Source organism: Kwoniella europaea, chromosome 2 (genome assembly GCF_036810445.1).
Source record: "Kwoniella europaea PYCC6329 chromosome 2, complete sequence".
Taxonomy (NCBI): domain Eukaryota; kingdom Fungi; phylum Basidiomycota; class Tremellomycetes; order Tremellales; family Cryptococcaceae; genus Kwoniella; species Kwoniella europaea.
In genome coordinates, this window is record NC_089488.1 from 475,183 (window position 1) to 502,061 (window position 26,879).

General features: G+C 45.2%; 9 protein-coding genes across 9 annotated transcripts; 6 read left to right on the forward strand and 3 right to left on the reverse strand.

The window, feature by feature from the left end:
• Nucleotides 1-151: 151 nt before the first annotated feature.
• On the reverse strand, nt 152-2,184 carry V865_006519 (uncharacterized protein; the record flags this gene model as incomplete). The annotated part of the gene is made up of 11 exons (XM_066230277.1): nt 152-185; nt 243-428; nt 485-595; nt 656-725; nt 780-936; nt 995-1,441; nt 1,505-1,562; nt 1,617-1,677; nt 1,735-1,807; nt 1,862-1,905; nt 2,028-2,184. The coding sequence occupies 11 exons, from the start codon at nt 2,182-2,184 to the stop codon at nt 152-154; spliced, it is 1,398 nt and encodes a 465-aa protein (XP_066086374.1).
• Nucleotides 2,185-3,201: 1,017 nt separating this feature from the next.
• V865_006520 (uncharacterized protein) lies at nt 3,202-4,201 on the forward strand (the record flags this gene model as incomplete). Its single annotated transcript, XM_066230278.1, has 3 exons — nt 3,202-3,590; nt 3,670-3,745; nt 3,833-4,201. 3 exons carry the CDS (start codon nt 3,202-3,204, stop codon nt 4,199-4,201), a joined length of 834 nt encoding a protein of 277 aa, XP_066086375.1.
• A 599-nt stretch (nt 4,202-4,800) lies between these two features.
• Nucleotides 4,801-6,204, forward strand: V865_006521 (uncharacterized protein; the record flags this gene model as incomplete). The annotated part of the gene is made up of 2 exons (XM_066230279.1): nt 4,801-4,836; nt 4,930-6,204. The coding sequence occupies 2 exons, from the start codon at nt 4,801-4,803 to the stop codon at nt 6,202-6,204; spliced, it is 1,311 nt and encodes a 436-aa protein (XP_066086376.1).
• Nucleotides 6,205-6,569: 365 nt separating this feature from the next.
• V865_006522 (uncharacterized protein) lies at nt 6,570-7,706 on the forward strand (the record flags this gene model as incomplete). Its single annotated transcript, XM_066230280.1, has 2 exons — nt 6,570-6,982; nt 7,133-7,706. 2 exons carry the CDS (start codon nt 6,570-6,572, stop codon nt 7,704-7,706), a joined length of 987 nt encoding a protein of 328 aa, XP_066086377.1.
• Nucleotides 7,707-8,413: 707 nt separating this feature from the next.
• On the reverse strand, nt 8,414-10,372 carry V865_006523 (phosphoglycerate dehydrogenase; the record flags this gene model as incomplete). Its single annotated transcript, XM_066230281.1, has 4 exons — nt 8,414-9,457; nt 9,545-9,667; nt 9,742-10,054; nt 10,308-10,372. The coding sequence occupies 4 exons, from the start codon at nt 10,370-10,372 to the stop codon at nt 8,414-8,416; spliced, it is 1,545 nt and encodes a 514-aa protein (XP_066086378.1).
• Nucleotides 10,373-11,049: 677 nt separating this feature from the next.
• V865_006524 (uncharacterized protein) lies at nt 11,050-12,932 on the forward strand (the record flags this gene model as incomplete). The annotated part of the gene is made up of 5 exons (XM_066230282.1): nt 11,050-11,417; nt 11,488-12,031; nt 12,103-12,423; nt 12,493-12,673; nt 12,760-12,932. 5 exons carry the CDS (start codon nt 11,050-11,052, stop codon nt 12,930-12,932), a joined length of 1,587 nt encoding a protein of 528 aa, XP_066086379.1.
• A 437-nt stretch (nt 12,933-13,369) lies between these two features.
• Nucleotides 13,370-17,746, forward strand: V865_006525 (uncharacterized protein; the record flags this gene model as incomplete). The annotated part of the gene is made up of 21 exons (XM_066230283.1): nt 13,370-13,418; nt 13,487-13,536; nt 13,607-13,642; nt 13,722-14,207; nt 14,421-14,550; nt 14,607-14,681; nt 14,747-15,043; nt 15,105-15,166; nt 15,225-15,332; nt 15,396-15,488; nt 15,553-15,813; nt 15,881-16,052; nt 16,118-16,181; nt 16,245-16,306; nt 16,366-16,461; nt 16,531-16,763; nt 16,855-16,946; nt 17,007-17,188; nt 17,259-17,326; nt 17,398-17,437; nt 17,496-17,746. 21 exons carry the CDS (start codon nt 13,370-13,372, stop codon nt 17,744-17,746), a joined length of 2,907 nt encoding a protein of 968 aa, XP_066086380.1.
• Nucleotides 17,747-18,098: 352 nt separating this feature from the next.
• On the forward strand, nt 18,099-20,148 carry V865_006526 (uncharacterized protein; the record flags this gene model as incomplete). The annotated part of the gene is made up of 9 exons (XM_066230284.1): nt 18,099-18,562; nt 18,620-18,716; nt 18,784-18,832; nt 18,908-19,282; nt 19,377-19,439; nt 19,505-19,723; nt 19,795-19,869; nt 19,930-20,003; nt 20,077-20,148. The coding sequence occupies 9 exons, from the start codon at nt 18,099-18,101 to the stop codon at nt 20,146-20,148; spliced, it is 1,488 nt and encodes a 495-aa protein (XP_066086381.1).
• Nucleotides 20,149-20,418: 270 nt separating this feature from the next.
• On the reverse strand, nt 20,419-26,612 carry V865_006527 (uncharacterized protein; the record flags this gene model as incomplete). The annotated part of the gene is made up of 14 exons (XM_066230285.1): nt 20,419-20,738; nt 20,804-20,889; nt 20,952-21,344; nt 21,400-21,475; nt 21,530-21,587; nt 21,651-21,731; nt 21,810-24,465; nt 24,603-24,938; nt 25,004-25,266; nt 25,356-25,745; nt 25,852-25,986; nt 26,045-26,163; nt 26,238-26,298; nt 26,409-26,612. The coding sequence occupies 14 exons, from the start codon at nt 26,610-26,612 to the stop codon at nt 20,419-20,421; spliced, it is 5,178 nt and encodes a 1,725-aa protein (XP_066086382.1).
• Nucleotides 26,613-26,879: the final 267 nt, after the last annotated feature.

Here is a 26,879-nt window from a genome sequence, read left to right on the forward strand (position 1 = left end):
CCTGTTACATTGCTAGGTGACTATGGAATACAATTGATCGTTCTCGCTTCAATCTCATAGTCGTCTTCGTCTTACGTCTCCGCTACCTGGCACTTCAAGGGCTTTTTGTGTTCTTCTCATTGTCCAATCTGCTTTTTCGCGGCTTAACTACTTAGTTACCACTGTTGTCTGCGCAACTGAATGGGCTATTGAAAAGCATGGATCAGCCACAGATATCCCAGACCGGTATGAGCCTTACTTACCTTCCTGCATCTCCACTGTTCAGGTTGTCGTTGATGACCACGACAGCGGCATAGGTACCGGCCACCATCAAGAAACAACCGAGGACGAAGAAGACGGCATTCATGGCCATCATCAAGTTCCACTTTCGGGTACCTCTGTTGGTAGCTCTCCAATTGTCCCACATCCACATGTATGCTTCCATTTGACTTTTTCCGAAATCAGCATTGCGTCTAGACAGGTAGAGGAAGTCCAGCACACTCACATGCAGATAAGGGTACCAAGTAGAGCACCAATCAAACTGAGCAAATCATTAAAGAATGGAATAGCCTCGGCAATGATGAATCCAATACCACAGGTAAAACCGACACATCCGCTAGCGATCGCGGTCAGCTTTCGGCTATTCTTGATGGGATAATATGATGATGATACTCACTACCAGACCATATAATGAACAGGGGTGTTTTTGGACAAGTGTCGGGAATTTCTAAGAACTCGAACAAAGACTGCGACGGAAGTCAGCGTAGCTCTAATTCTTTACAGATGGCACAGTGGCTTACCATATTTGGCTGCAGTGTGGGCGTAGAGCAGACCGCCGACGATCAAACCTGGAAGAGCAAGACCGTAACAGACCTTTTTGACGATGAACCCAGCACTTCCAAGAGCGGGTGAAGCAATGTATTGACCGACGAAATGGTAAGTCACACATCCCACAATCTGTCCAGCACAGTCCATTTAGCATAAATGGGCTGACGTCGAATCAAAAACAACTTACAAGGTAAATCATGGTGATCAAAGTCTGAGCGGCCACCACACTCTTGGAGTACTGAGCGGGTTCTCTCATCTCTCCGACGATATTGAAGAAGTTTGGTGTACCGGCGTAAGCGAATACGACGATGGATACAGCATTGATAGCATCGACGAAGCTGGGTTGAGCAACGACTTGGGTGATGATTTCAAAATCACCATCAATGGGAGCCAAACTTGGTCGGTCGGTCAATCCAGCAGCGATCATCAGGGTGATGACTGCTGAGAGGATACTGATAAGACCGACCCAGCCTAACCATGAGATACGACCGAGTGTTTGGATCGAAGCGAACACTGCGACGATGACAGCGCCGATCACAGCCCAGACCACGGTACAGGCCGCGTGTTCGGTAATGGTGTTGAAAGCCACGGAGATGGACAAGAAAGATGCTCCAGCGATAGCCACGACTTCGAGCTGTTTGAAATTCAAGAAAGATATAAGAAAACCTTTTTCGACTCGTGATCATGGGCGACGTACCCAAAAGGCGAAACCGATGATCTCTCGGCCGATTGGGCCAAACATTATGTGGGCAGCACTGCAAGGAGAAGTCAGACGACCATTACAATGACCTAAGCATCGCTGGACCTACTCTGCGACGGTGTATACCTCGGGATGGCTGAGCTTGAAATACCCAACGACCAAGTCCGACCCTAAAGAGACTCAATCAGCATATGATGTTTCTCGTAGCATAATGGCATCCCACTCACAGGTGATGATCACAGCAAGAGCTACGATGACAATCACACCTGGGACGAAGCCCAAGGTATCAAGTACCGCAGGCTAAGTTGACGATCGGTCAGCGCCGTCCGCCCCGTTTCGCCGATACAAACTTACAAGACCTAAGACACCCAAACCGATTTGAGTCTTGAGTTCTAATACTGATGCACGGATCCTAATTTGATCAGCTTCCGCTTGTGTGGTAAGTCAACTCACCATCCGAGATTTCGATAATTTGGTCCATCTTCATCTATGGTACCCCACACTGCATCGTGTATTTTACCATCTTTAGGTACGCTCTGACCGTTTTCGCTATCCACCGGATGGGTGATCTCGGTCTGACCTGGGTATTCTTGATTCACTTTATCTGATTTACGATCGTTCAAAGCATATGACTGAGTTGTTGATGATTCAATATCGATAGTTGATGAATGCGACATTATCCGTTAAGTCAGTTGTTTCAAACGATTGAATTTTTGTCCACAATTGCGAAATGTGGGGAAAAGGGAAGAAAATCAAATTGTCGAGGTCCACCCAGAGGAGTTATAAGGAGACCTGCGAGGTGAATGGAATACGCAAATCGACTCGGCGAGATCTGTCCGGTCCAAGAAAGTAGATAACAAGCATCTGACCAACGATGGAAAGGTTAGAGAGAAAAAGGAAGTCGAAAACGGGGTCTCCGTACGGCACTGCCGACGATGATGGAAGTCAAATTTTCACTAGCTAGGTTGAAACATATGTTTGCTACATGATGGTTCAGCCTGGTAGAACATGTAATGTAATACACGCGAGCATTTTTTTTCCAGCTAAGCGAGGTTAGGGCCCAGTGACGTGTCTTAAGGACATTCTCCCCCGCGGACAGATTTTCGCCCGGGGTGCATGGCAATAGATATTGTCTTGGCAAAAAGCTCGTTTGTGCGAGTTGAGAGGTGAATAGACATATGAACGTCTATTGTTGAGGTGAAGCAACACTGAATTGATGGGATGCGGCTACGAGGATCGATGACAATCGTTGGTGACAACTGGTCAAAGGATGTTTGCGATTTGCTAGGTAAGTAAACCACGTGGCACTCACACGTGCCTACCCATAACTACTAATCTCTTCTGTTGCGGCATTGCCGGGTTCAGGCGCTATCTTCGTCCTACGTCTTGCCAGAGCCCTAGTTCGAGAGCTGCGAATGAAATCAGACAGGTAATTTAGCTACATCTTTACTATCGGTGGTGAAACAGCTGCCAAAATCCGCAAAGAAAACAAAGGTGGCACTCCTTTTTACCAAAGTTGGGAAGATGCTCGATGACCACCTTCGTTCCGCTCTTCCGACTATTTCACTCGATATAAGCATATACTGTCCCATCACCCATTCAACGCCTCACAAGTATCATCTCATTGGTATTTTCTGTTGAAATTTTGAACAAAGTCATAGACTCTCATACCTAGAACGCAAACAACCCCAAAAATGGAGCCCAACTCGTCTGAAGAAGCTTCCTCCTGTCGAACGCTCTTGCCTCGTGAGCAATCTACAAGCCCTAAACATCGATCATCCTTGACCTGGCAGAGGTGTCCGGACCCCGGGTACCATGAGATGACAATCATGACTCGAAAATGTCAACGATGCTCTCAATCAGGTACAGAACAATCATGCGTAGTGAAATTACGGAACACCAAGAAGGGTAAAATATCTGTGGGATGCGCTGGTTGTCGTAAACGTCATAGCGGGTGCATTATGACTCCCAGGTCGAGGGAATGGTTAGAAAACTATAACCTCACCGGAGAGAAGGACTGGAAACCAACTGCTTCTTATGCTCACCGTGCGATCACTGCCACTGCATCGATTTCAAACCAGGGGTCTTTGAGATGGCAAGAAGGTCTCCGCGGAGGGAAGATAGCTGAATGCCCACTGAGATGCTCTTGCTGTGAACCTAAGGGTCTCAAATGCATTGTCTCCCAACGAAGAAAAAGGGAACAAATCGTTTCTAGTAGTTGCTCTATTTGCAGAGACAGTACCCTCTCGAAGTGCGAATTCAATCAAAGATCTATTGCAGATCTTGAGAGATATCAACTGACCGGAATCAAATTGTGGGGACCAGGATCCGCTGCCCGATCTACACCACAAATTTTGGGATTTTCTAGACCAAAACTCTGGGGTGTTGCTCAGCGCTCCTCAGGGGGAACTCCTAGAAGAATTTGGTATTCCCGGTGGTGACTCGTCGGGAGGCGTCACAGACATTGCAGCCGAGATCCACCAGACACCGGAGTGGGATAGAATGCAGAACATCCTTTACCGCTTGGAAGAAGACGAGCCAGGTACTTTGACTGCTCAGGCAACTAGTCCTTCAGAAGCCAACGCCAGCGACTGCACCGATAGACCCCAATGGACGACTATGCAGAACTTGCTCTATAATTTGGAGAGAAAGCCAGCTATTTTGACCGGATCGTCAACACATGACCCATTATAGCAAGCAATACGCCTGCTGCGGTCCCTGAAGCAAATCCAGAAGAGCCTGACAGACCCCAAAAGGTTGAACCTGATAACCGCCCAGTATGGGAAGCTATGGGTAATATCTTAAGGAATCTCAAGTAGGCAGGGGTGATCTACTGATAACTCCACCGCGTTGTAGACGACAATGTGTTGAAAGTAAGGCTCACGGATGGCAGAATCAGATGGTATAAGACAGAAACTATGCATCCTTTATTCTAATTCCCAGCGCAACCCGATGCGATTTTGTTCATCAACACCAAATCCCCAGCGTTTTGAAGCACATTTCCAGGAGTTCGATTGAAGGAAGGGGTCAAGGGCAGTAGAGCCCGAACGCGTCACATCTCATGTCCCCTGCTGAGCTCCCTTATCTACTGTTCCTTTGACAAAGCACCAAATTTGGATCACAGACAGATATCGGATATTGTCAGCTCGCATGACCTTCATCATTATATACGGCTCATACAAGACTAAATACGGGAATCATATCGAACTTTCAAACAGTTTCGACTGTTCATCATCCTTGATTGCATCGTCTCCCTCCAGCCATCGATGAAACCAACTGCTCCACCATACACCATGTCCCATCAAAGTCAAATTCTTCCATCAAGCACTGTGAGTTATGAAATACATATCCCTCTGGGGTCATATGCACAGTTTGATATTCACGCGTCGAATATGCGCCCTGATACATCTTGACGTTAGCAGGCGAGTCAAGCAGACAACGCGACTTTGCCCTTGGTAGTCACCCCCTCGCAACTACATCACGTACCGCAGCCAGACCGACAAGAACCTCAAGATCACATTTCCGGCCTTAGCCTCCACAGGGGTGGGACTGAGAGCTTTCCGAGTGCCGACTTCGATTTTACTATATATCAGCCCGATAATACCTTACAGGAATCATCTACCATGGGACCTCTAGGGGATTATGGCAATTCGACACCGGTTCTGACGCCTGACATGACAGCTCTCGAGGCCGAGATGACTTACCTGACTTCGCCTGCTTCCATCGGTATAGGAATGGGAGAGGGCCTAAGCTTGTATCCATACCAGGATTTTGGGCATACACGTTCACCTTCAGCGTTTAGTAGTATTTCAGCCTCCTCAACCTTCAAGAGGCAACGACTTGGTCTTGGTTCCGGTGAATGGTCCACCCCAGTCTCACCTAAGCAATCAGCTATCAATACGCTTTATAGGACCCTGACGGCTTTCGGGGATTATCATATCAACAGCCCTCTGGAAAGGGGGCCTATCCTCCTGGCTAGAGATCGTCTTGATTCGGGATTGGATATCGAGACAATTGGTATAATCAGATCGAGAATCGAGATGGAGAGAGACAAGCCGGAGATCTCTTCTAGAGCGGAGGTTCGTTGGATGTGTAAAGAAAGTCTCAGAGCGCTAGAGATCCTACAACAGGACCTTACAAGTAGCACAGAACAAGAACAAACTTCGGGGGACACCCCGGCTGAGACTGGTAGGAAACGTCCACATCCTGATAGTTTACCAGAATTCTCGACGCCCTTTGGACCGTCTACCGATACGGTTACTTCAGATAAAGTTTCAATGGAAATGGCACCACCCGCTCGACCATCCAGAGATGAGGCTGCAGGCCCAGGGCCTGCATCATGTAACAGCTGTTCCAAATCTCATGCAAAGTGCACAAATTACGTGAGCACAAGGATGGATGGTAGTGTTTGTTATGGGAAATGTGGTGAATGCCATGATGGCAGATCGAAATGTTCCCTGGCCGACAGAGATTATCAACGATCATACAAAGGCGATATGACTCTGATCGAAGATTTCATCCAAGGAGTCAAGTCCACAAGAGCTAGGAGGGTATACAGCTCCCTTGAGGAGAAGGAACAGGCAAAAGAGGAGTATCTGGCCAGCAGCTCGAAGTCAACAGAACCCGAAGAAGCAGGAACTCAGGCGATGGAGAGTATGACTAGAAGGGATGAATTCGGCCTTAGACCTCGGTCTTGAGTTAATGCTCTATATATATAGCTTCCTTGTTCATCTCGGTTAATAATCGATCGTCTTAATCTAGTGTCAATATATGTTTCATGCATTTATCCAGCACAGTACAGCATGAGTTCAGTGTCATGAGGGAAATGTGCCAAACTCAAACTGCCACAAATCTTATGAAGGGTGCCTTACAAGTAGTGTAGCTTCGTCACATGGAAGCTAAGCTAACCGTTGATGGATGGACTGTCTGTCTTATTGTTAAATATACTTCCTGTATCCAACTAAGTTACTTGAAAGCACTAAACACTTTCATCCCACTACAAACTCACCATATTCCATCTGACGAATACATCACCCCGACCGAGCTACCCGACATACCCACTATGCCTCCGCGTCGATCATCACGTACCTCCCTTTCCTCTCCGACAGGCGCCGATGATATATCCTATCTCACCTTGGCTGAAGTTCGAGACCGTCTGAATAGGAATAACGCATTACTTTCTTCCCCACTATTCGCACCTCCACAAGTAGGAGCAGCTGGACCAAGTAGTGATCCCGTGAAGGATAAACTTTTGCTAGCTAGAGAAGCGTTGTTAGCTAGGGAACAGGAATTGATGTTGGGTGGTATGCACCTAGCGGATCAAGATACCCAACAACAGCAGATATATAATGGATCACCCACAAAGTCACCTACGCTGGGTTTGGGAGGAGGAGGGAATGGGAGGAGTGGCAAAGCTAGGGTGTTGAATAGGATAAGGGAGGGGGAAAGTAATTTGGCAAAGAACGGGTTGATCTTGTGAGTGTTTGATGTCCTATTGATTATGAGTGAAGCGCAGATGAGAGATCTGGAAGAGTCATTGAAGGAAAGGAAACCAAGAAAGAAGGAGATCATAACCCAAATATGATTTGTGCAAAGCTAACACCCATTCCAATCTGTTCCATTCAGACCCATCGACCAAACTCTCCATCTCGGTCAAAGGGATTATCAAAACGCGACTGCCCTATCCCTCTCTCACCTATCCCTCAATCCAACTAGATCTTCTTCTCCTAAACCTCGTTCGGCGCGACCGAAAGTATCCCATCCATCGAACTTGTATGACAATGGTCCAGTAAGTGGTGAAGATGAGATCACCAGGGCGAATAGATTGGCACGTATAAATGCTTTTATGTCTTATAAACCTTCTTCTTCCGATTCGGAAGATGACGACGATGACTATGACCAAGATGAGGACGAGGACGAGGAATTGGAAGGAATGGAAGGGATAGATAAAGAAGAATATATAAATAGGTTGATACGATCCCAATCCCAACCGGAAGAGAAAAACTTCCCATTGACGGGTAATGCCTCTGGAGGATATGATGGGAATGCCCAACCGTTACATAACGATGATAAGTTATTGGATGACCTGGGTGAAGAAGTTGATGTATATGGAGAAGATGATGAGGATTTCTTGGAAGGGAATGAAGAATATGCGAATGGTGCGGGTCAGGGAAGTATGGCGGCTGGACCGGGAAGGTAGTTGAACGATGAGCTATATATATATATATATGTATTCTCTATCGGAGAGCTCTATATCCCTGTATGAAAGGTTGGAAGATCCGGTACTTCCAAAGGTCTATGATGTGCTGCGCTAGGCAAGGAGATATGACATCTTGCATAAATAGATATATCAAGCGATTGTACAACATTTGATACACCATATACATTGCATTGTACATATACATATGAATGGGATTCATGAAACAAATTGTGATTGTGATCTCTGCCATTTGCACGATCACTCGTCAATACACTTGCAACATTTTCCGTATACAATCATACCAAACAAGAGCTTGCCCATGATTCTCTCTGGAGGTCCGCCAAGAGAAGGAAACATGCACAGTCATATGTCAAGCAGTAAATAGCAAATGCATCAGGATGAACTGATCATATCCAGTAAGAGCAGTAAATATGATATGTAGTATCTAATATGTGTGGAATTTTATGTGGTAGAAGGATGAGCTACACCATGTGACAAAAATTGAAATTCAACGGTTCACAACTCGTCCTTGACTTTTCTTTTCTTCTGATGTCTTCTCTCTCGCCATTATATTCTATTTCCCCTTCTCGTTTACAGCGACTATGCATCGCATTCACTTAATCTATATGAGAGTTAGACATTGGGTGAATCAGCAACACACCTCTTATGAGTTTAAGCATATGCACTTGGATCTAAGAGGTTCCTGTTCACTCACAAAGCAACCTAGTCAAGATATTCGCTCTAGTATTCTTAATACCATTATAAATACCTTCAACTTCCTCTTGACCCACACCCGAAATATCCGCCATCAGGTACGCGATATCACCTTTGGAATCCGAGAATTGCTTTTCGATGTTGTGATCGGCCAAGATATTGTTGATCTGCTTCAACACACCAGGTTCGTTCCTGTGCACATGACAGACTCGAATATGTCTCTCGTCATTCGTTGTGATTGCCCTCAAGTCCACTTCGGGGAAATTGACAGATCCCAAACTTGTACCATAGGTCAAATACCTATATAGGGCATTGGATACTTCTGATCCAATCGCACGTTGAGCTTCCTCGGTCGATCCTCCAATATGAGGTGTCATAATCAAGTTCGCACAGTTCCTCAATCTAGGGATGAAATCTCCTAAAGTTTCGTTAAATCCAGGTCCATTGGATCCAGGTTCTTTGGGGAACACGTCAACAGCAGCTCCGGCAAGATGTTTGGATTCTAGTGCTTGAGCTAAGGCAGGTAGGTCGACGACTTTTCCTCGAGCGTTGTTGATGAAGAATGAACCGGTTTTCATCTGGTTGAATTGAGCTTCACCAATCATATTGATCGTATCGGGAATTTCAGGAACATGAAGAGTGACGAAATCCGCTTTGGACAACAAATCATCTAATGAATCCACTTGTCTTGCTGTACCCAATGGCATGATGGGGATAACATCGTAGTAGATGACTTGCATACCGAATGATTCGGCCAAGACGGATAACTGAGATCCGATATGTCCATATCCAACTATACCCAATGTCTTTCCTCGAATCTCCCAACAGTTCTTGGAGATCTTGTTCCAGATACCTGCTCGCATCTCGTGAGTCCTATCAACGATTTGTCTGGACAAAGCGATGATTTCGGAAATCACTAATTCGGCGACAGATCGGGAGTTAGCATAAGGAGAGTTGAAGACTGCGATACCCCGTCGAGCGGCGTGTTCGAGGTCGACTTGGTTGGTACCGATACAGAAACAACCGATGACAAGAAGCTGAAATGTGAATTCAGATGATCAGCTATATCTACTGAAGGCACGAGTTCATGGACTTGTTAGTTAGTTGATCAGAGCCCCACATACCTGTGGATTAGCATCGATGACCTTTTGAGTGATCTTGGTCTTGGATCTGATACCGATAGCTTGGTAGTGGGATAATTTCGAGATGAGTTCTTCTTCCGACCAGGCTTTGGTTACGTGGTCAACCTGTGACGTACTTAGTGGTCAGTCGGATTGTAACACGAAAGATATACATTAGCAGCCAAGGAATGGAGACTCACCTCGAATCCTTGATCTTTCAGGAACTGGGCCGCATCCAGATTGATGTTCTCCAACAGCAATACCTTGGTTTTACCTTGTCTCTTTTCGGGTTCTTCCTCGAGGGGATAAGTGACAGGTAAGAAAGCTGTCAACTGTCTGGCCATACCGTGGAAGACCGATCCGACTGAACCTGATCCTGCTCTCACATGGCTGGACATGGATGGGGAGGTGGAGAATGATCCGCTCAGGCCTGCAGCTGCGGTGGAAGCTGGAGGAGATTGAGCGCCAAATGAGGTTGCGGGGATACCTCGGGTGTTGGTTGGGATTGGAATGCTGCGAGGGTGTGAAGAGGGTGTCAGCATGTTGAGTGGATCGAAAGAAGGTGTAGTAACAATGAAGAGTGGGATGAAGTGAGATGGTATGACGAGTATATATAAGACAGGACAACCCCTCAACCCCACAGATCAAAGGATATCTGAGTGTTAGAAAAGTTAAAAACCATGCACGTTGACTACCATCACCATCACCATCGCAGACCTTGTACCGCCGTGGTACCCGAGAAGGCGTGATTGATCTTACTACTCACAAGTTAGGAGGATCAGAAGCTGACACAGAGGTTCTTCGACCTGGAACAGGTACCGAGGAGGACATGGTGTGATGGTGAAAGTGGAGGAAAGGGCTGAGTTGAGGTGTAAGGTGGGGAGAGGAGTATCGATGTTAAGCTGGTCTACAGCGTGTTTCAGTGCTTGTTGGGTAGATCGATAGGAGCAGAGAGGGGATGGATGAGTAATGATGTTTTATACTCGGAAGGTGATGACTGACGAGTAAGAGGTTAGTTGAGTCGATATTGTTGATCGTTGAAATTCGGAAATTACAAGGATCACGACAGAGTGGATGATGCTTGCTCCTCTCTCAAAATAATTCGTATTTCACCCTAAAAAAACACCCGAACATGCATAAGACGAATCCTCAATCTTCGGGATCAAAACACACACACATCCCATCGACTCGGATCTGAGCTGACCACGTGTCAGAACAGGTCTGTGATTATTTCTGCACTGTATTTATTGGTATTTTGTGCTTGAGCAATATTTCTGGATTATTGCAAGTGGAGGTGAGGCTGATCAAGAGAAGTTTATTGATGGTGTTCTAAAGGTGATTGACGTAGCAAGCAGACCCATCATATAGTATACAAGTAACACGAGCAGCGACAGAACGGCGTAGCGATACCATAGCCGAGAACATCGAAGGAAACCTCAACTTCTGATAGAGCAGAGGTCAATCGAACAACCCCGCTCATCCTTCTCCCTCCCTCCCTGACACCCACCATGGACTTCCTCCCTTTGCCATCCCTGCCCTCCGCCCCTCGTCAGATATCATCCGTTAACCCACACTCAAGACATTTCCACTCCTTCCGTCATCCCCTCTTCATCAAACATCCCTCTTCAATCACCCATATACACTTCAACCCTGCCAAACCACACCGATATGCCATCACATCCTCGACGAGGGTGTTGATATACGCACCTAGGACTGGTAAAGTTGTCAAGACCATATCGAGATTCAAGGATACAGCCAGATCAGGTGAATTCAGGAAAGATGGGAAACTGTTGGTCGCCGGTGATGATGAAGGTCAGATTCAGGTGTTTGATGTGAATTCAAGAGCAGTGTTGAGGACGATGAAAGGGCATAACCAGTGAGTGGACCATTGAACCTCTAGACTTCATTTTTTGATAGCTTGCTAAATTAACTTGATGATCTTACAGACCAGTCCGAGTCACCCATTTCTCACCTCACCTCCCACAGATCATCTCCGCCTCAGACGACACCACCGTAAAACTATGGGATCTATCCACGCAAACATGTCTGAACACCTTCGACTCTCATACGGATTATGTCCGATCGGCTATATTCCACCCTACCAACCCGTCTTTGATGCTGTCTGGTTCGTACGATTCGACCATACGATTACACGATTGTAGATTACCCGAAGAGAGCAGTAATGTAATTACCATGAGACACGGTGGAAGTCCCGTAGAAGACGTATTGATGTTTCCCTCTGGAGGGATAGGCGTATCTGTCGGTGGACCCATATTGAGATTATGGGATTTATCAATGGCAAGCAATAATAAATGTATCAGAGCGTTATCGAACCATCAGAAAACGATTACATGTTTATCATTTGACGGAGAGAAGAAGAGGGTTTTGACTGGAAGTTTGGATACAATGGTCAAAGTTTATGATACGGAGGATTGGAAGGTCGTTCATACGATGAGGTACCCTGCGCCAGTCTTGAGTCTGGCTGTTTCGGTGAATATTCGAGTCCGACTTCAAGTGAACAGGTAAACCATGCTGATATTGCTTTGTGTCATATTGCGTAGCCCGACGATACTCACATAGCAGCAGGTTTGACAGATGGTACCCTCTCAGTGCGTCGACGTGACCCCAAAGCATCCGAGATAACCGAAGACACCACATCGAGGAATTTATCGATCGTAGGTGGATCATACGAGTACTTTGCAGATATGGAACAGATCTTTGGCAAAGGTTACTTGAAAGCTAAGAAATCGGAATTACCACCTGCGAAAGGTGATGTGGATGAATATAGAGTTGAGACCAGACGGAAGCGGAAACTGAAAGAGTTTGATAGGTATTTGAAGGGATTCAAATATCAAGCTGCATTGGATGCTGGAACGAAAAAGGTGAGTAGTGAGAAGTTGTCTTTAGAGGAGTATTCAATGCTAATATAATATCCCTTTCTCATGGGTCAGACCGTCAAACCAACTACTACTTTCGCACTGATACAGGAACTCATCCATCGTGATGCCCTACGAGTCGCTCTCAGTGGAAGGGATGATGTATCGTTAGAACCTATATTATCGTTCTTGTTGCGGTACGTTACCGATCCGAGGTTTGGTGAGATGGCTTCGGAAGTGGTAGGAGTGATAATAGGTAAGTCTTGAATTTGATAATCCAGATATCATCTGTCATTGTATCGATACAATACCTGATCCTATCACCTGCATCCTTTCCTATAGACCTCTACACGCCCATACTCGGCCAATCACCCATCCTGGATGAGATGTTACTGAGACTACAAACCCGTATAGAGAGGGAGCTGAACTTCCAGAAAGAATTGATGAAGTTGAAAGGTGGATTGGATATGACGCTGAGCCAGGCTGCCATGAGCAGGGTGATAGATACTGCATGAGTCTTGTGTGATGATGGACCTGCATGTATTTTTATCGCATACATATAAATTGTATATACGATGCTCTATGAGAGGGTGATGTTACCTCCACCACGCGATCAGGAGAATGGGCTGCAATGGGATCGCGTCAACCGACACTATATTGATTTTCGATTCCACTATTACACCATCCCTACTCCCACATATCCATCATCTTCCTCATCTCCTTTATCCGTGCCGAGCTCTCGGGGACTCTTGACCAGCTTACATCACTCTTGTTTGAGGCCAAAACTGTCGCATACTATAGGCGACATCGATCAACAGGATCACCAATATAAATAGCTGTTGCTACCTTTCCTCTCAGCAGTTATAATCAACATGGTGGGTGATGTCTTCCAGTTATAGGTCCCATTAAATCTATCACAGTACATGGCTAATATAATGATGAATAGCCTCCAATGTATGGCTCGGAGTCTACCTCCGCCCCTAGGCCAGTCTTCGAGATGGGTGAGTACAGCTAGTTTTACAATGTTGAATATGAATAGCTAATTAGCTGATGATTGACTGTGGAATAGACAAAGAGGCGGAGGACAGGTTCTGCAGATTCGTAGAGAGGATGCCTCCTGTAAGTTTGTCAACCATAACATCTTCTCACAGACTGTCAATGCTGATCTCACGTATGTACGGTGCGATAGAAAATGGACGGTATGGTCAGACTATTCGATCGAGGGGTGAGTGAAAGATATATTCCTCTTGCCCTATGAAGTAAAGAAGCGAGGATGGAATCGGCGATACTGATTCCATTCTTAGGACTACTTCTCAGCCCATGGATCAGACGCTATCTACATAGCCAACGAAGTATTCAAAACGACCAATGTCCTGAAATACCTCGGTACACCTAAACCCTCCAATTCAACTTCTTCCTCTTCTAACAATTCGTTCGCTAAAGGTTTACCATCCGTTACAATATCTACATCACTCACCAAACAGTTCCTAAGAGAGGCATTGACCATCAAACAGATGCGTATTGAGATGTACTCCCCTGAAGAGAAAATACCGGGAAGGAAAGATAACACGAGATGGATATTGAGTAAATCTGGTTCACCGGGGAACCTCATCCAACTTGAAGATTTACTTTTCAACGATCAGAGTCTTTCATCCTCAAGTGTTATCATGTCATTAAAGCTTCAAGTGAAGGAACAGTCCAAGATTATAGGGATTGCTTATATAGATAATTCAGAGAGGCTGCTGGGTGTAGGGGAGTTTGTGGAGAATGACAGTTTTGGTAATACCGAGGTGAGTGATTGTCCCAATGAAGGGCTTCTAGCACCTACCACGATCATTGTCCTTTGTCGCTTCCTATCTCTCTTGCTTCATCTCGCTTCGTTTTTCCACTTCTAGATTTCGATGTTGCTTGCTAGGGAGATCATTGACCATAGAGTCACCCTTTTCATAATTCCTGGATTTCGTTAGTTGAAAGATCGATGCTAATCCTTTCATGCTACATAGTCCCTCCTTATCCAGCTGGGTGTTAAGGAATGCATCATGCAGTCGGACGATAAGAAGACAGATCATGATTTGAGCAAGTTGAAGACGTTGGTAGAAAGATGCGGAGTGATTGTCACTGAACGACGGGCAGGTGAGTGCAGCTGCCTCTATCAATGACATATGAGCTAACATTCCCGAACTCAACAGCCGATTACCAAGCTCGAAATGTCGAGCAAGATCTCAACAGGTTATTACACGAATCATGCGCCGGTGTTGCACTTCGTGAGCTTACCAGCCGCTTGGGAATGAACATGCTAGCTTACAGCTAATCTTTATGTATCATTTAGCCGAGTTCGATATGAAGATAGCCATGTCCTCAGCAGCAGCACTCCTCATATATCTCAACCTGCTCCAAGACATGACCGCACACGGTCAATACCGATTGCACAAGCATGATTTATCACAATATATGAAACTCGACGCATCAGCATTGAAAGCTTTGAATTTGATGCCTCAGCCGAACGAAACTGGAGGTAGCAAGAACATGAGTTTGTATGGGCTTTTAGATCGATGCAAGACCAGTCAAGGGAAGAGATTATTAGCTAGATGGTTGAAACAGCCTTTGGTAAACCTTCATGAGATTGGTCAGTTGCTATATCGACGTACGACCGGCAGCAAAGCTGACATATCTCATTACTTCAACAGTACAACGTCAGAATATAGTAGAAGCGTTCGTTGATGATTCGAATACTCGTTTGTCGATACAGGTGAGCGTTCTTCCGCCATATAAGCCGATGAACGTTCAAATCTTATGTGCCATCGCAGGATAAATACCTCAAAGTGATGCCGGATTTCCATCGGATCTCGAAAAAATTCCATCGACGAGTAGCGAGCTTGGAGGAGGTAGTCAGAGTTTATCAAGCCGTGGCATTGGTAAGCTATTCTTATCCACCTGTCGAGCTGAGATTGAAAAAGCTGAGTTGTTTCGTGATTTAGTTGCCCAAACTCATCAACACTTTGACGGGTATCGAGACTACCAATCCCGCAGCTAAGGATCTGATAGAGGAAATATACCTCAAGTCTCTCCAGGTGAGCCTGTCTTCTTGTCATTCGACTCTGTTTAAAGACTCACTTATGATGAGATGTCTTATAGGAACATTCGTCGCATCTCGAGAATTACATTCAGATGGTAGAAGATACGATTGATCTGGATGAATTGAAGAACCACAATATCATGCTTCGCCCAGAGTTTGACGAAAATCTACAGCAGTTCAGGGCCCAGCTTCTGCAAATACGGGATGAGCTCGACAAAGAGCATGTGCGAGTTGGTCGGGATCTGGGTTTGGATATTGAGAAAAAATTGCATTTGGAGAATCACCAGGTCTATAAATACTCTTTTAGGGTTACTAAAGCTGTAGGTTGCCCCGTATACTCAGTATGATGAATCCCAACTGAATGAATATTGAATGGCGGCGAAATAGGAAGCCGGAACTCTCAGAGGGAAAAAGGGATATACGGAATTAGCTACTCAGAAATCGGGAACGATCTTTAATACTCGACATCTCAAGGAATTGAGTGAAGCGTACTTTGACCTGCAGGATAAGTACGAAAAGACACAGAGACATTTGGTGAGAGAGGTGGTTGGTATCGCAGGTATGTCAGCTGTTTTTGGAGCAATGGGTCGATTCAAGCTGATACAATGGAACACTCCTGGATAGCTTCGTACACGCCCATACTTGAGATACTGGATAATTTGATTGCTGCCATTGATGTGACCATAAGGTAAGTGCCGAGATTCGCCGTCACCCGCTAAACAGCATGACTAATGAGATATCAATGTTACAGTTTCGCTCATGTCTCGGCTAATGCTCCCATACCTTATGTCAAGCCCGTCTTGACAGAAAAAGGTGAGATTCACAGTGCTATCCATCTTATCGATGCAGCCCTATCTGACACCCTGTGATAGGAACTGGCGATGTCTTGCTCCAAAATGCTCGGCATCCTTGTCTGGAAGTGCAAGACGATGTGACTTTCATTCCTAATGACCATGAGATGCGTAAGAGTGAGTGATTTTCACATCAGCTAGGTCTATAGTATCACCTTCCCAAGCCGATTAATATCCCTTTTGCAGACTCATCCGAATTCATCATTCTCACTGGACCGAATATGGGTGGTAAATCGACGTACATCCGACAAATCGGTGTAATAGCCTTGTTGGCCCAGATAGGATGTTTCGTACCTGCAGATCAAGCTCAATTACCGATTTTCGATTGTATACTTGCGAGAGTGGGAGCAGGTGATAGTCAGCTAAAAGGTGTCTCAACTTTTATGGCTGAAATGTTGGAAACCGCTACTATCCTCAAGGTATGTTACCCTCATATCTATTCAGCTAGCCTTCGCTTGATTGATGTGTTCAAGCTCGAGAGCTGATGTCCGCCATTGATATTTGATGTAGTCCGCCACGAAGGATTCGTTGATCATCATAGACGAGCTGGGAAGGGGCACTTCCACTTATGATGGGTTCGGTTTAGCCTGGGCTATCAGCGAGTAAGCTTGTTTGTTCACACCGAGTCTCCAGTGAAAACTTATGCTCAATTTGGCCGATAGACACATCGCATCTCAGATAAGATGTTTTTGTCTCTTCGCGACTCATTTCCACGAATTGACAACTCTCGATCAATCCCTTCCTCACGTGAAGAACTTGCATGTCGAGGCTCTGGTGACTGATAAGAGGGATGGAGATGGGAAACAAGATCGGAATATAACTCTGCTCTACCAGGTCAAAGAAGGTAAGTCAGCTCTGAATCTGATGATGGTCGTAATGAGATGAGCTGATATTTGAATGTGGTGTCGTTTTAGGTGTCTGCGATCAGAGTTTCGGTATTCATGTTGCGGAGTTGGCTAATTTCCCTGAGAGTGTGGTAAGGGTGGGCGATCAACTAATTTAATGGAGTTCAACTTTGGTACAATAGCTGACTGGTATTAATGCACAACGCAGGTCGCGAAGAGAAAAGCAGAGGAACTAGAAGATTTCGGTGGTAAGTCAACTCGACGATGCTCATTCAAGTTTGTCATGCTGACTTTCATGGTACATAGGCGAAGACACCAACGAATCCCTTACGAAATATACCAAAGAAGAGACGGACCAAGGTACTTTCCTGGTAAAAGATTTCCTGGAAACTTGGAAATCACGTACTGGCCAGAGTGAGAATGCCAATGGAGGAGACGAAGAAACTATGGGCCTGTCAGATGATGATTTATTGGCTGAGCTGAAGAAGACCGCGGAAGAGTTCAAAGAGAAATTCGAGAGTAATCCTTGGACTTGTGGGGTTATGAGTACTTTCTAGTCTAGCTTTGTTCTGTGTTATATATAGTATCTGATAGAAAGAGAATCGAATGGTAATGTAACATGCATTTTGAAAGTGAGTACCCGTATGATCGGAATAACCGGATCAAAGGAATGCGGTTCAGGCACCATCAGATGATCCACGTGATGATCAAATTTCCGAATTTTATGACCATCTGTAGAGTATATACCTCGACTGGGTTGTGCACAGAGAGACATCCTTATGTAGATATGTAGGGTATCGTATATTCCCACCTGGTCGTCTTTGTGGATTTCTCAAGCATCCAATACTTCTACTTTTGTATCTTGTAAATACCGACTTGTGAATAGGAAAAGGAGCTCAAGTAATCATCATGTCCGCTTCTTCAACTTCAGCTGCTGGGGATATCGAATTAGCAGCTATATCAGTGCAAAATCCCCCTACACAGTCAGAACCTACCAATCCATTTGATACGCCTTCGGCATCTCAGACATTCGACTATGCCGTCTCCTCATCACCATCTCCCAATCAAAGACCATCGAGTACTCGACCCACCTCGTCCCACCAGTCTGTGAATGGACCCGAAGGAGAAGAAGAACGGGAAGCGATCAACCCCACTGAAGCTCTCCCTCCCGTAGATTCAGGACGACAGGCCTGGCTTTTCTTGATCGCAGCGACATATATAGAATTGATCATTTGGGGTTTACCATTCTCCATCGGTGTTTTGCATGTGTACTGGACAAATACGTTATTCAAAGGTCAGGGTGAATCGACGATAACACTCGCTGCGACGCTTCAAACGGGTTTGAGTTATATGACTGTAGCTGTATCAGGACCGTGAGTGGTTGTACTTGTATGAAAAGAACGATGTTGATATTGTGATTTGACTTGTAGGATATTCACTACTTTCCCCAGATATACAAAAACACTTCAATTGGTAGGGTTGATGATGGCTTCTATCTCTATGATAGCCAGTGCGTTTGTGACCAAAGTGAGTGGAGACAAAACCTAAACACGATGGGACATGAATATGACGGACTCTGTCCTGTGTATTATAGCCATGGCATCTTATCGTGACTATCGGTGTCTTCTACCCTATGGCTAGTGGTAAGTCCAATCAATACCTATATATCACTTCTCTAGTCTCACACTCAAGTAACACCCCTGATACCTTCACCGTAGCTACCTACTTCCCATGTGCGACCTGGATATTTGAATGGTTCCATGCCCGACGTGGGTTCGCCTCAGGTGTAATGTATTCCGGTACCGGTCTGGGTGGATTCGTATTTCCCTTCCTTATGCAAGGTCTATTGGGTAGATTCGGTTATAAAACCGCGATGATCTCTTTGGGGTTGGGATACGCTATAACGGGTAATATAGCTTTATTAGCTATCAAACGACGTATTCCTCTATCAAGGTACGATCAAAATTCTCTGACGCCCAGGAGAAGACCCAGAGTGGATTGGTCGTTTATACGGAGAAGTGCACTTTATCTGGCTATTTCAACTATTGGTTTGACTAGTATGGGTAATTTCATCCCTAGTTTGTGGTTACCTTGTGAGTGTGAATTTACGATTGATAAAATATTACTGATACTTGACTGGACAAATCGTATGTGGAAGTGTGTGAGCTAATGCTTCGGCGACAATAGCATTTGTCGATGAAATGGGGATGACCAAACCTAATGGAACAGTCCTAATTGCTATTCTAAATGGTAAGTTCCCCTCCATCTCGGAAACATACTCAACATGCTGATCAAGTTGTTGATATCACTCGTAGCCGCTTCTGTCCCTGGAAATGCATTACTGGGATATCTATCAGATCGATTACCCCTAAAATGGACAGTCTTGATATCCTGCTTGGGAAGCGCGCTGTCATGTGCCTTCTTATGGGGATTCGGAACCAACAGTGGTGTCTTAGTGTCCTTCGCAGTCACTTTTGGTCTGTTGGGGTTGAGCTTTACCACACTTTGGACCAAGATGGTCGGTGCTGTGTCAAGTGAGAATATGCCTTTCTCCTTCTCCGATGGGGCCAGGTCAATAGCTGATATGGTTTTATGCAACTTGTAGGAGATGACCCCGTAGTCACCGGCTTGACATATTCCATATTCGCTTTCATGAGGGGCGTAGGGAACATGAGTTCTGGTGAGTTTGCTCATTTTTTAGTATCGGAACTATTGACTGATGGCTGATGGAATGATTCAGGTCCAATCTCTGATCAATTACTGAAAGTTGGAGTATTGAGAGGTGCGACAGGTGCTTATGGGTTCCACAACTATGTGGGTACCTCCTGATATGAAATCACATCACCTCATTCTGCGCCAACTGATCTGATCTGTCCATCACCTCTAGGGTATCCTGTTGATATATACTGCAGTGACGATCTTGAGTGGAGGAGTTACAGGTCTGATGCTGAAAGAATGATGCTTGCGCAGTATTATGGGTCATCAAGAATTCAACATATGGATGTATGGGATTCATCGAACATTCCATAACTTTAAAAGGCGAAGCTGAATATACTGTTACCTTTGATGCCATGATCAGGCCTTGAACCTTGCTGATATACTGTCTTATTTCGATTATACCCATCAATTGGGCATAGGCGCTGTACTTGGCATGTTATTCCATTAATGCATACAAGAATATTACACAATATATCTATGATATATTTACAAGAAGATTTCTGAATATCTTCTATATACCCATGCCCATCTCTTCACCTATCAACTCCAAGCATCTCCTCGCCAACTGTCCCGCACTGACTTCTATCAGATTTCCACCATCACCCGCATTCACCTGTTCCTCCCCATCATCTTTTTCTTCTCCTTCGGGCGGCGATTGCGCTTCCTCTTGAGACTCGCGAGGCGGTAAGCCGAACAGTTGGGAATGCTCAGAGGGGAAGATCCACATTGATGGAGTATGGGGTAAGAAGCTGAACTGTAATAACAAGACGTAGAAGTGGAATAAGTGGGATCGGGAGGATGTCTTGTATATGGCTGAGAGCGTTTCTGAGGCTGGATGCGTCGTTGATACGACATAAGCTTCTATGACACTAGTAGGTATGATGTCAGCAGCTTACCTTGATTATCTGACATGAGACTGCCCTCATATACTCGGATGGTAGCGAGATGTCTGAGTACGAATAATATTTCTTCTTCGCGTACACTAGCATACCGCACACAAGTCAGTCGATCTCCGTGTGAAGCCAGGAGAAACTATCGACTTACCGACCGAAAGGAAGGTTTCCTCTCAGTTTCTTATCATCCAACCATCTATTCAAGCTCTGTCCAAATCTTTTCATCAAAGCAGGTACGGCCAATCCTGCGACTCTCTTCTGCTTTTGGGGATCGCCCTCCTTCTGAGTCGATAGTGACACAAGTAAGTCCAATGCCCAATACCTCAGCTCCTCTTGTGATTCGGGTATACCAGGCGCAGTGGTTCCTCCGTTTACGCGAACATCGTAATGGTACAATACAGATGCCTTGCGCAGAGCGTCAGAAAGCTGCACGATGATCCGATCTGGTATCCGTGGATCACCTAGTCGAGGCAAAATGACGGTTCGTAAATGGGTTAGATGGGCTATTACGAACGTCTCGTCGTCGGCTGAAACGTCATCAGAACTGATTATACGCCATCAGATCAGCTAACTCGTTCTTGTTGGCTCAGCAGACATACCTATCCGCCAATAACATCCCACTGAAAATCTCCAATATCTGAGACCAAATAGCCTCGAACCGTTGCAACGATATTTCTGGGAGCATAGATCAGCTTGCAGGTATGACGAGAATGAGATAGCTGAATTCACCCTCTGTGTCAAGAGTTGCCATCACTATATCCAGAACAGCTACTAATGTAGTCATAGCCTGACCACTCAATCATCAGCTTTAAGTGATCCATCAGATAGTTGTGTAGATATGTAAGCTCACAGTCTTCCATAAAGGGGGATCATCACCAAACTTATTGGCAGGCGGACAATCATATCTCAATTTGATCGGTATTGAGTATGCCTAATAGACATTCCCACTCATCAGCTCGATGTCCTTCTCACTAAATGTCTATGTATGCGTGATAGAGATCTCCCTTACACCTAGGACATTCTCAATCGTTCCATCTTCATAAATCTCCTCTCCTTTCCCTTTCCCCTTTGTGCTATTCTGATTTTCACCTAGTATATCAACGATCTTAGGCATCGACCATTTCGTCAATCCCACATAGGTCACTTTCACCCCGGTCCCTGTCCCTATCGCGCTTGACGGTTCACCCGCACTGAAATACGCCAAAGATGCAAACTCAGCCAAATCATTCAATCTTTGACTTATTGAAAATTCCTGTGAATTATATATCAAAGTCGAGATGGAAGACTGTAAGGGTGATAACGTATCGATATCAGGTCGATAATCTGTTGATCTCGTATATGTCATTATTGATCTCAAAATATTCGATAATTCAATTGATTTTGGTGAGCTCGATGCGGAGGATGATAATGAGAATTGATCATGTAATAGTGATCCGACTTTCACTAGATTTATCAAGTTATCTTGTGAATACGAGTTCTCACTTTCCGTAACCCTCGTTCCGATATCTAAGAACGTCTTCCAGGTGTCTTCCACGATTAGATCCCTATTCCCACCAAGAGCTTCACCATCGCTAGATTTGAGTGATATCAATACTCTTTCTAGGGCTTTCAATCCCGCTGTGGCACAATTTCTAGGTTCAACTTCCCAAGCTTTCTTCACCCTATCTAAGAATTTCTTTAATATTTCTTGGAAAGTCGATAATCTATTAATCTGGGTTAAGAAATTACCGAATATATTCCCAATGGAGGTCAAAGCCAATATTGAAGACTCGTCACCTTCGGTCGAATCCATTAATGGGTGGATCACTTGTTCGAATACGTTTTGCCACAAATTCGAAGTTAAATTTGACCCGTATAATTCAATACATCTAAATAGAGTTTGCATCGCACTGTTCCTCACTTCCAATCTCGGATCTTTACTCAGTTCTAGTAATTCTGTTAAGAGGTATAACCACAATTCCTTGGAGTCATCTTGAAGTTGAGTTTGAACCGCATCAGATACAGTCCACAGCAACCCTATCGCAGCGAGAGTGATATTGACATCGTCAATCTGTTGACCGAAATGACCCAAACAGGTTATACAACCTTTCATTGCTTCCTTATCTAAGGCAGATAAAAAGTCCGTACAGATCAATTGCAGTGACGGGAAAGCTATCCTGACCAAATTGGCGTTTCCTTTAGAGTGCATCATCGACGGTCGACGGAATTCGGATACGGGTGAAATAGGAGTCTCGGGTTGTTGTGGGTTATTGAATGGGAAGGAGAGTATCTCTTTATCCTTATCTTGACATATCGAATCCAGCATTCCGAAAATTGTTGACCAGCCTACAGACAATGAATGACCGGATGATTCCAATATTTGATTCAAGGTTTGATATCCTGCTGAACGCACTTCGTAATCGGTTGAGATGGTGTTACTGACTGGGTGGACGTCTACCTGTTTCACCAGAACGTCAAAGACCTGATGCTGGACGCGGTTCTCTTTACCTATCCTGACAGCCGCCAGAAGCAATTCACCGAGTGTATCGGAAGCTTGAATACGTATTGTCGCGGGGGCCGTGAGATGCCTTGCAACAGCCAGCAGATGTTGAGTGACCACTGTCCACCCTACCTCTGGTTCTTGCGTTATTATTCGATTCAAATTCAGCGTTGATACCACCCTGAGTTTAGCCAGACTGAATGACCGTTCGCCCGACTTGATACTGTGCGATATGTTTATCCCACTTGTCCTTCTCCGCTGTGGATCCTGGGAAGGCGATAGTGCCAGATTAGGTGTTGAAGGGGCTGAATAGTCGCCGATATCCGATGACATGGGGTTTGAGGCATTCATACCGATCATCTCGGAGCTGAGCTGACAAAGAGCAGTCACGAAAGTCGTAAAAGCTTCATCCGGTAGATCCCTTGATGAGTCGAATAAAGCATTGATTAAAAGTTGTATGGATTCCGGATCGAGATCTTGTAAGATGTCTGGTTTATTCTCGCTCATTTCTCCAGATGGCCGAGGTGTACCGGGTGACATGGGATTACTAGGTGAGCCACCAGGTACCGTCGGTCTCCTGCCCATGGAAGGCTTTCGAGCAGCAAGTAGGAAATTCGCATTTTGCAATATTTCCAGCACATCGTGCCATGCTTTACCCAATGAAGGTCCAAGTACTCGAGCTGTGTTGACTGTACTTCGTAGACAAGCTAGATTTCGTTCCGATAGACTGGGTGGACCTGAAGGGCCTCCTACACCGAGAGCTGAAAAGCCAAGAGCGTCGGCGGATATCACACTGGGATTACGAGGTGGATTTGGGTTTTCCATATAAGATTGCATGGCTGAGACGACTGGAGGAGGTACTGCGTATTTTCCTAGGATACTGAGGAATGCGTCTCGGGGCGTCTTCAGGTCCAGCAACCCACAAGCAACTGCGAAGTCTTGTAGAGATGTTAAGACCTCGGCGAAGAGCTGATCAGAGAGGTTGGTGCCCATAGCGTACGATAGAGCTGCGAGTAAGGCAGGCCAAGCGGAAGAAGCCATAGCCTTGATAGGTTCGATGGGTGTAGCGGAGCTGGCTACAGAAGTGTAGATGCCATTGGCAATGGCGTCAAGGGATTGGAGGGCGAGCAGGTAGATGTAAGTCTCGGGAACAAGGGGTGCTTCCGCTTTGTCATGCTGTTCGATCCTGTGGTGGAGACATGCATCGGTCAGCACCGATCATAGAATCTTCCCAGGACTATCCAGTGTATGAGAGGCAAAAAGATGGTAGAAAGAGATGTATTGCAAGTGATATCGATTGAAGCCATACGAAGCTATACTCACAATCTTAACTTCACCCCAGAAGCAGCACTCAAACCCCCGCCTTGACCACCCATCATCGCATTCATCGTATTCACTCCGGCGGTCGCAGCGGAACTGACCATGCCGATACCTAGATCCAGATAGCTCGCATGGGGATTGGTGCCCGGACTGGTAGGGTCCGTATGGGGTACACCAATGCCATGCATCTGAGTTCCTATCCCTAGTAACATTGGCTTCTCATTGATTAGGCGGGATAACGAAGTGACTATTTTGTTGTATAATTTGGAAGAAGTAGAGGTTTTGATCGAGTCGTAGTGTGCGTAGATATTTTGAAGGAGTGTTGTATCACCGCATATTCTAGATACATACTCAGTCAGCCTGAGTTCATTAGCTGATCTATGGTAATGAAGCCAAATGCTCACCCTCTTATGATTTCCAAAGCTAATACCCTCAACCACCCATGATGCATGTCTCTCTCGTGAGATTCATGCTCGCCCATACCCATCTTGATCAACGTCGTCAAGTAAACTTCCACCTGTTTGGGCAATTGATCGGTGAATGATTTGATGAGCAGGAAGATCAACCTGCAGACTCGCAGTGCTATAGGGAAAGATGGTTTTTCGGATAGCAGTTTGAGCAATAAGGGGTCAAGAGAATATTGAAGTAAGAATAGAAGTTCTGGTTGCTACTCGATATCTCAGTAAGCATGAAATCTAGTCAAGTAAGTCTGATGATATGACAGGAACTAGTTGAAGAGAGATAAGCTGGACTGACCTTCTTAACGGATTCCTCATAACCACTCAGAATACTTTCTATCAACTCCAACCCAAACGTCTTATTCAGATTATGCAGTTTCAGCAAACTTGGTTTCACCTCTTTCTCGCTGTTTCCCCATAGATGTATCCCACCACTGCCTCCTGCCGAAGCAGTCAAAAGACAAAGATCAGAGAAGATGTTATAAGCGTCATGAGCGGATGGGGAGATGAATAATTCTGTTACTGGATCCGTAGGTAAGGTCAAGGGGATGGACGGTGCATCAGAGGAAGGAGAAGGTGAAGATAGTCGATCGAATACCAACATCACTGCTTGACGGAGGGTAGCTGCTGCTGTTGAGGATACGACTGATACTCGGGATTCTTGCAGTTTGAAGCATAATAAGAGAGCCTGATGACGAATGTCAGTAAATTAGCATAAACAGTTATCAGTAGTACCCAACAACACCCCATGAGTTACATGGGGGGTTGTAAGATCAGATCAAAGTTAAACTTACATTGCCCAACACTTCATCATGAACATCTTGATTATACGTCAAAATCGATAAGAGAGTTTGCAGAATTTTCAGCTGAATGTCTACAGCCTGGTTGGATACGCTTGACAACGTCTGAAGGACATCGGGAAGTTTGATCTATGGCTCAAATGTCAATGATGCTCTCTCCATCGTTTCGCGATATACGAATACTTACTGTCGGTACACCACCTAATGCTACCAATCTCTGTAAAGCCGCTATGCTGATTCCTATCACTTTAGCTATTTTAGTCTTGCATCCTTTCGTTATCGGTTCCAACAGTACGTCTGCGTGCTCTATCATTAATTACATTAGATCAGCGTGTAACCCATTCAGAGAAAGATCATAAGAGCAGTGAGGGTGAACTCACCTTGAAGCTTCTCTCTAGGTATTGCACCTCCTTTCAATAGTTCCAGAGCAGCTTCACTTGCCTTTGAGTGGATATGATAACGTGTCAGCCGAAGCAAGGCCCATCGGATAGGGTACCAAATGAAGAGGAAAATCTAAATGTCTCTACACAGTCGCTGATAAGTGCACTTACATCTTTTACATCTGGATTCCTTCGTTTTGTCTCAACTATCAAAGCTTGAAGCTCCGATACAAGAAGGTTGTGGTCCTGTGTGAGGGGAAAGATTTTGTGAGCCTTGACGGCGTGAAAGCAGAAGAGAGAGAAGACGATGGAATCAGAGAAGCTGAAACAACCTCCATTGATTTTAGTCCAAGTGTGATTAAAAGGACATACCATCTGGGCCTGGTTACAGTTGAGGAAATACCATACAAGGTCAAGCTATTATACCTTCCTTCTTTCCGTCCTTGTCGTCCTTGTCGGTCCTATCAAGCGGGTGTCTTTGGTGTCTGTTGACTTGTAATTGTGTATGAGCTTGATGTTATGTATGCGACAGTGTCAGGATGATTCACGTTCACTTTCACGTTCACTTTCATTTTCATGTCTGAACAACTCGACGTGACGTGGTGACTACGAAAGCGGAGTTCACCGCATCTCCATTTGTTT